The 9,138-nt window shown below is 36.6% G+C and overlaps 1 protein-coding gene across 2 annotated transcripts in view; it reads left to right on the forward strand.

Moving 5' to 3' along the window:
* LOC144978324 (uncharacterized) overlaps window positions 1–7,511 on the forward strand; it is a 66,807-nt gene extending 59,296 nt beyond the window's left edge. For both annotated transcript variants that reach the window (XM_078924198.1, XM_078924199.1), the window contains exons 19-23: window positions 2,607–2,693; window positions 3,542–3,643; window positions 4,553–4,666; window positions 5,142–5,237; window positions 5,705–7,511. In XM_078924198.1, the coding sequence (XP_078780324.1) occupies window positions 2,607–2,693; window positions 3,542–3,643; window positions 4,553–4,666; window positions 5,142–5,237; window positions 5,705–5,740 (435 nt within the window). In that variant the 3' untranslated portion in view covers window positions 5,741–7,511. The remainder of the gene's footprint in view (window positions 1–2,606; window positions 2,694–3,541; window positions 3,644–4,552; window positions 4,667–5,141; window positions 5,238–5,704) is intronic.
* The last annotated feature ends 1,627 nt before the right edge of the window (window positions 7,512–9,138 follow it).

The raw sequence follows: 9,138 nt of genomic DNA on the forward strand, positions 1-9,138 counted from the left end.
TAGATAGTATGACGTTGACGTCACTCAGGTCTTTGCTATTATTTTTTGCCATCCGCGTTTATGAGTAATTCTCACTAAACTGTATTAACCAGACTTTTCACGTTCAACGTTACACATAGTTTTGTGTGTTGGTCCTTTATACTTACGGATGGCAATGTTGTGAGCCTCTTGAGCTATAGATAGTATGAAGTTGACGTCACTCAGGTCTTTGTTATTGTTTTTTGCCATCCGCGTTTATGAGTAATTCTCACTAAACTGTATTAACCAGACTTCTAACGTTCAACGTTACACATAGTTTTGTGTGTTGGTCCTTTATACTTACGGATGGCAATGTTGTGAGCCTCTTAAACTATAGATAGTATGAAGTTGACGTCACTCAGGTCTTTGTTATTGTTTTTTGCCATCCGCGTTTATGAGTAATTGTCACTAAACTGTATTAACCAGACTTTTAACGTTGAACGTTACACATAGTTTTGTGTGTTGGTCCTTTATACTTACGGATGGCAATGTTGTGAGCCTCTTGAGCTATAGATAGTATGAAGTTGACGTCACTCAGGTCTTTGTTATTATTTTTTTGCCATCCGCGTTTATGAGTAATTCTCACTAAACTGTATTAACCAGACTTTTAACGTTCAACGTTACACATAATTTTGTGTGTTGGTCCTTTATAGATAGAATGCGCTTGGCCAAGGAGTTCACAACATTGCCATCCGGAAGTATAACGGACCAACACACAAACTCTGTGTAACCATGAACTTTTATAGTCTGGTTAATACAGTTTAGTGAGAACAACTCACAAACGCGGATGGCAAAAACAATAACAAAGGCCTGAGTGACGTCATCTTCGAACTATCTATACTTACGGATGGCAATGTTGTGAGCCTCTTGAGCTATAGATAGTATGAAGTTGACGTCACTCAGGTCTTTGTTATAATTTTTTGATTCCGCGCTTGTAATTCTCACTAATCTGTATTAACCAGACTATAAACGTTCAAGGTTAAACATAGTTTTGAGTGTTGGTCCTTTATAGATAGTTCGAAGATGACGTCACTAAGGGTCTTTGTTATTGTTTTTTGCCCTCCGTGTTTATGAGTAATGCCCACTGAACTGTATTAACCTGACTATAAACGTTCTTGGATACACACAGTTTTGTGTGTTGGTCCGTTATACTTCCGGATGGCAATGTTATGATCTTCTTAGCCAAGCGCATACTATCTATACTTACGGATGGCAGTGTTGTGAACCCCTTAGCCAAATGCATACTATCTATACTATGTTGAAATATCTTATTTTTACCACAACGTAACTCTTAAATTTTTGCAGCGATTAGAGATTAATTTGGTTATCATAATGTTTGTTTGTGTTGTCATGTGTTTCTCTTAAACTTAAACTTGAGTGTTTATAAAGCGCAATATCCACGTTACGTGCTCAACACGCTTAACAAAAGGTCCCTAGACAAAAGCAACACTTTACATTCAGGACGAGACATGACGCTTATTAGGCGATATAACAATTTTTCCGACAGAAACAAAGCTGTTAACGGCCATGTACTTATTTTATACCTGAGTACATTGAGAGAATGTGATTAAAAATCCTTTTCTAAGGACTCAACTAAGCGCTACGCAGAGCGGGAATCGAACCCAGGACCCTCCAGTCTGAAGGCAGTTGTCGCACCACTGGCCCACATAGCCGTACAAAATGTGGACTAGTATGGCGTATAAAACAACGGGCCTTCAGATCTGGCCACCGAGGCTGGTAATTGTCTTATAAATATGATAGCCGTTATAAATTCGATTGGATCAATATTTTGTAGGTGAAATTCTAACCGGAAGTACATTGCCACATAATAAAATCCGTCTCCATTGGTCCCGTGAACTATTTCAAAGGGACACATTAGAGAGCAGGCACTGGTATAAGATACCAATCTGAACAATAAATGTGAATGAGACAGTGCCAGTCAAAGCAAGAAAAAAAAATATAAGAAAAAAATAATGATCCCCCCCCCCACCCAAAAAAACCTCCAAAAAACAAAACAAAACACCCTGCCTCGACTGGGGATCGAACCTCAGACCTCCTGATTATCGATCAGACTACATTATCAAAACTTCATATTTGTATTAAAATTGATATCTCGAGACGAGTCTTGGCCTATAAATTTGAAATAGAAAATTCTTATCAAAATTCTTTCACCCATGCTCGCTGTAAAACAAAAACCTCCCAACAAACAAATGCAAGGCCGGTGAATTAGCTCTCATATTTCAGAGAGGCTCTTGTCACATGATTTAAAGTAACCTAATTATTATGTCATCACCACCTCTTGCAGCAAGAATATGTAACGGAAGAAAGACAATCAATATATACCTAATTCTTACAGTGAAATATATTGATTGTCTCCCTTGCATTGATTAGTGTCGAAAGCATGTCTCATGAATACGACACTTACTTGTAAATGAAAAGTTGGAGGTTGGCCACACTTGGAAAAAAAGGTAGATATAGCTTAATTTTTTAATTGTGTATTTTACTGCCAACATATCTTTCCATTCATTTTTATGTAGAAAAATAATTTCAATAATATAGTAAACATTTTGCTGATTGTCTTTTCGTAGGAGCGAGGCATCAAATTGTTTCAAGCGGCCGCCAATGGAGACATCAAGGAGGCGGCCTATCACAACGTGGCTAGTTTTCAAGATAAGGTTGGAGTCTTGGCATCATCATCATCATCATCATCATCATCATCATCATCATCATCAACATCATCATCATCATCATCATCATCATCATCATCATCATCATCATCATCATCATCATCCTAATTAGCATCACAATCATCGAAGTCATTGTTATTCTCATAAAAGACGATATATTTTACAAATTCATTCCTATCTCCACCCATTTGTTCCAATCTTCTTAAATAAAAAAAGTAAACTAAACTTAACATTCCCTTTAATGATCCCATAGGGGAAATTGGTCTTCAGGGTCTATTCCAAGGGAAGACTGGAATAATCCAGGCGTGAGCCTCTCAGTGCAGCGCCGCAAACTGAGGTAGGGCCAGGTGAATACTCAAGGCCACACAGTGCAGAGGGTACTCACACTCAGTATCTAAGCCACGCTGCCCCATAAAATAATATCTAATCATTTGTTGTGATGAAGAGAAACCCCTAAACATTAACTCTCTCTTTACCTGTCATTTTCGGGATTTCCCCCAAAACGATACACGCAAATAACACAAAAATATATTTTTTATCACTCAAACACAATAGCAGTAAATTCTTGCGATAAATAATTTCTTTAGCAAAACATGCTCTACAACACACTGTTCATTTTCTTTAAATGTTATGATGTACTAGAGAATTTTGAATAATAAAAATGTTGGTTCTATCGTAATGAATGTGACGATTTTCCTAGAGTTGGTAAGGAGAGGGTTAAGAATAATATCTGCTATACTATTTATTGAGGCTCAGAGGATGTGTCGTATTTAACAACCCAGCCTTTTTTTCTTATTCCAACCCATTTATTTCGATTTGTCCAAAACTCTTTCCAGAACGGCTACACGGCCTTGACTCGTGCCATCGTTTTCAACCATCCCGATATAGCCGAGTACCTTTGCACGTCCAGACCTTTGTTGAAAACTATGCCTGACAACGTGAGTATAATTATGAAATGTATAAAGCGAATTTTATGGTGAACTGCAGTTCCACATTTCATAGAAAACAACTAAGAATCATGTTCAACATCTACACCCTACAAAAATTACAAATAAATCACTGTATACAAAATGAAACAAAACGCAACTCTCAACCCAAATATTATTAGAAACAAGACGGAGACTATTCGGTCTCTTTGTTTTGTTTCTTTCTCTTCAAACAATTCCATTTTTAAACTCGGATAATTCTGGATGAATAATTTTTAAAAATCAACCTACACTCTGGCATATTTCCAAATTTAGTCGGCTGGTCATTTAAAATGTATAATATACGTTATTCATCGTTGTGGTGGTGACCTAATGGTCAAGGCATTCATTGCACTTTGATTTGGAAGGTCTCAAGTTTGGGCCCACTTATACATAATTTGTGGTTTTTTCCCCATTGGGCTAGATTATCAACCCCCAGCATGATGGTCAGTTGGAGAACAAAACTCGTTTCTATTTACATCGGATGTTGGTTTGATGGATTATATATATATATATATATATATATATATATATATATATATATATATATATATATATATATATATATATATATATATATATATATAATCTCTCATGAAATGCCTAGAAAACTCATCTGAATTGAGGACGTCGGCGTATCTTTATTTCTTGATAGGGACGATACAAGTGATTGCGGAACACGAGAGGGCGTTTCAAAAGAAGTTCAGACGCTTTTCAATACTCCACTTTTTGCTGTAAATCAATAAAAATGTGGTAAATGTCAAAATAATTCAAGCATTATTGTGGACAAAGGCACAGAGGTCGAACACTTATTATTCTTGAGGTGCTTACATACATTTAGTCTACACGTTTAACATCCTTTATATTTATTGATTATTTCAGAACAACAGATATCCTCTTCATTACGCATGCGCGTTACCTGATGATCAAGCCCGGAAGTTTACTAAAATACTACTGGAGAGAAATGCGGAAGACATTGAAAAGAAGATGGACAAGGTAAAGTTAGAAAACGGCAGTTTTTCAGAATTTAATCTAGAACCCATGACGCCGAAATTCTCCAGCTTTCTGTAATGAAATGAATATTTTAATTATTTCACAAACATTTGTACACGACTCTAGTCTACTACAGACAACAACCAATTTTTTCAATCAGATCCAACAAGACAAGATACCCAATCATCTGATTGATTGTTCAGAATATAAATCAGACTGTATCCCATACCATTTAGTATGACAAAGAAAAAAAATAAATGTTGAATAAATATCCATATTTAACATGTGAAAGAACATACACGAAAGAAATGCTCATAGAATGACTTGTTTTTTACAATTTGCGATTGGATAAAAAGACGAAAAACGAAGTTCCCAAAATTCTTTATTTTTTTCTTTTTAGAAATTTTTGTTTTTAAATTTGCATGCGCATCAATACAAATGCAGTTATAATAATAATTTGTACTAATCGTCTTGCCAGGACGGACTGTTCCCAGCTGAGTACATACATCACAGAAACACGGACTGGGTGAGGAATATGTTACAGCAGGCAAGAACACTGGACGCTTATGGCAGGGTAGGGGTATTACTGTTATAATTGTTGATGTTGTTGCTGTTCTTCTTGTTGTTGTTTTTGATGTCGTTGTTGCTGTTGGTGATGCTAGAGTTGTTATTGTTGTAATTTTTGTTGTTGTCAGTGTTGTTGTTGTTGTTATTACTGTTGATGCTATTCTTGGAGTAGTTGTTGTTGACGTTTTTGTTATTGATGTTGGTATTAGTGGTGGTTGTATTGTAGTTAATGATATTGTTGTTGCGGTCGATTGTGCTTATGGTGAAACTGTATTTTTTTTACATCCTAATGTCAGTCTCTTCTTCTTCAAATTTTGTCATCATCCACCTTCTCCTTTTCATGATCATGATTATCATCAACATTATCATCACTACTACCATCACGTCCTTGAATCAACTTCCATCCCTCTCAATTCCTTCCTCTCACACGCAAATCTTCGTGTACAAATATCTCCTTATCACATCTATTTCCAGGAATCTTCTCCAATGGACGGACTAGCATTGGACTAAAACAAGACCGATTCATCTCAGCTAAACTTTGTATCCATATCAAGACCAAATCATTTAAACTAATCCCATCATTAAACATGAATTAAAAGACATACACTAGGGAGCAGATGCTACTGCAAGAAAACAATCTTCAACTTTTGTATGATGCAGTGCTCCAGATACATTAATCTAAAGATACAAAGTAATAATGTTATCTGAAAGATACAAGAAAAATATAATTCATAGAAATATACGCTCAATTATTTATAATTTAACTTGGACCTTCAAACTTTTCTCGGATTTAGGCCACAGGGAAGCCTCCTCCATTCATAATAGTCTTTGGCATTGCCTCCAATCGTGGTCTTTATAAACTCATTTTCTGAAACTGATCGTAGCCTTTCTAAACGCATAGCCTGATGTAGCCGTCCTTATCTCAAACACTTCGTTAACTTATTGTCGGACACTAGGGCTTGTCTTTTGACGTCATTTATAGATAAATGCACCTCCTCGAGAGTTGTCGCTGGCAGTGCTTGAGAAAACCAATCATCCCATTGGTTAAACGTTTGAATTCAACTCACGATTTTTCTTTTATGGTCACAGATTTGTCTTTTTGGCTGTTGACGTCATTTTTTTTGGTCAGTGTCAGGCTATGAGTAAACGAAGGCTACGCACTGATCAAGGAATCAAATCATAATATAAGGCGACGACCAGCAATAAACCAAAGTGTGAGTTGTATACAATAGTTTAAACAATGGGCTCATTTTTAGAAATTGAGCAGTACTTACGACAACTCACTTTCCCCTTTTTTCGGCAATCTTAGCCTGTTAGTGTGACGTTATTTTCTGGCCAGTGCTCGGCTATGAGTTTTTGAAGATCCAGTCCATCTATGCGTATCTGCGTTCAGAGTGATGTATTGTTTTCAAATTGTAATTTTTCAAATGTTTTTGAAAACAAGTGTGATGTAAAACAAAATGGTGTTAAATGAGAGTGAAATATGCAATCAAAACATGTACAAGCTTGGATAGAAAATTGCTCAATTTTATTATACATTTTTGTAATTATCTTTATGTCGCTCATCTTTTGATATAGTTTGAAACTTGTATCCACATGCTCAATGCGCTTCGAAATGCTTTATTTGTTCCTCTCCCTGCCTCAATCAAGACTATGTGGAAAAGTATCCTTTTTATACACTTCAAGTTGACTGATAGGCGTCCTTTTAAGAGGTTACTTCTACTCTTAAATTATTCATCTCTTCTTACAGCCAAATAGGTAATCTTTCATTTCAAGCTAAGCGTGGGAATTGTGGGTAAAATGCCTTGTTTAGGAAAACCAATCCGAGCTAGGGTTTTTATATCAGTGTCATCCATTCTGTCACTTACCAAACTCTTCCCCATTGAAAGTGTCTCAAAAACATGCACCAACTCGGTCATCAACTCCCTAACTTAAAATTTGTTTTGAATTTCGAATTAAGTAATATTTTATCTTTGAGATAGGAATGCCAAATGTGTGTTTGCCATAGACATTTTAGTTTGAAATAGTTTGTAGTTGTGTATCGGCTTAATTTTTTATGATAGTGGCAATATTTATTTTGTGTGCAATTATTTGCAATGAGTCAATAACTCGTTTGTATTCTTTTAATTAAAAATACTTTGTTTCTTAGGCTAATCAAATTTCTTCCTCTTCTTCTTCTTCTTCTTCTTCTTCTTCTTCTTCTTCTTCTTCTTCTTCTTCTTCTTCTTCTTCTTCTTCTTCTTCTTCTTCTCCTCCTCCTCCTCCTCCTCCTCCTCCTCCTCCTCCTCTTCCTCCTCCTCCTCCTCCTCCTCCTCCTCCTCCTCCTCCTCCTCCTCCCACTCCTCCTCCTCCTCCTCCTCCCACTACTCCTCCTTCTCGTTTGCTTTGATGTCCCTGGCATCCCACTAAAGGTTAGTTGCGGACGTGTCCCATTTCCTTTGGGGGTGTCATGTTGCATCATGCCGAAAATCAAATTACAAGTGCCTTAATTACGTACAAGACATACAAGGCACTTTAAAAACGATTTTGAAATTTAATCTAATCCAGTCAAATTCATTACATGACGTTGCTTTGTGACTTTCAAGTGCATTAATATTACAAATTTCTATTTCGAAATAAACCTTCTATAATAAAAAATCTTAGTTTGGTGTTGGTTATATTGTTATTGTTTATTTGTTGTTTTTTAGACTGTTTGTAGTATTTGCCATACTTTTATGTCTTATTAGCGCAATAATTAATTGTCTTTGTTTTAATCAATTTGTTTTAAGTGACTAAATTTTTAAGCGACTTGTGGTATTGTGGTGTGATCTTCAGCCTCTAACCTGTAGGTTCTTGGCAGCGCGAAGTGGATTCTTTACTCACATTCTCTCACCATAAAATGAGGAGATGGCCAATATCAGCACTGTCAGAGTCAGAAAAGAAAAATCAATAACTCTTATGCCTCGTCCTACATGTTAAGCATTATTGTTGTCTTCTGCCCAATGTAAAGTAGACCTATGTGATTTTAATCTTATCACGCATTTCAAACAGCTTTTGGCAGGCCAACATTCCAATTCCGACGACAATCAACAAGAAGCAACACACAATCGATATACATCATTGGTGGCAAGCTTCTGAGAGGAGGGTATACAAAACATCATCACTAACAACTTGAGAATTAGTGCACTTCTACTAGAATACTACGTTAGAATACCAAAAAAATAAAATGATTATTGCACGTGAATCTGATAAATGGGTCACGTGAGAGTTTAAAAGAACAATAGATTTAACAAGTCACATATTCAAAATATTTTTCAACTCACCATGTTTTTATTATCAAGGTCACATGCACGCCATTGACCGAGGAAGCTATGGTACCGGTTACAGCGTCACTTCCGTTTCCGGCTCAGCCTGACACGGAGCAGCATGAATAAGTCATCGGCATGGGAAAAGGTTTCATAAGAAGGAGGACGCGTCAGGGCTGAACTTTTCTTTTTTATTTTTATCAAGGCACTGGAATAGATTTGGCATGTAGGTGCCGTGATTTGAATTGGAACAGAATGACTTTCAATAATTTACACTTGAATGGAGGTTTGCCTAATGTTAGTCGGCTTAAAAGTCTGCCTGTCTGACGCTGGTGTGTGCTGCAGGCATCTTCATGAACACAGTGATTTTGATCATGACATAATCTCTCTCTCTCTCTCTCTCTCTCTCTCTCTCTCTCTCTCTCTCTCTCTCTCTATTTCTCTCTCTCTTCTCTTTCAATTTCGCTCTCTTTCTATCTTCCCATCTTTTTCTTTCCTCTCCATCTTTCTCTCTCTCTCTCTCTCTCTCTCTCTCTCTCTCTCTCTCTCTCTCTCTCTCTCTTTCTCTCTCTCTCTCTCTTCTCTCTCAGTTTCGCTCTCTTTCTATCTTCCCATCTTTTTCTT

Source organism: Berghia stephanieae, chromosome 8 (assembly GCF_034508935.2).
Source record: "Berghia stephanieae isolate SIO BIC M18660-M18661 chromosome 8, UCSD_Bste_1.3, whole genome shotgun sequence".
Classification (NCBI taxonomy): Eukaryota; Metazoa; Mollusca; class Gastropoda; order Nudibranchia; family Aeolidiidae; genus Berghia; species Berghia stephanieae.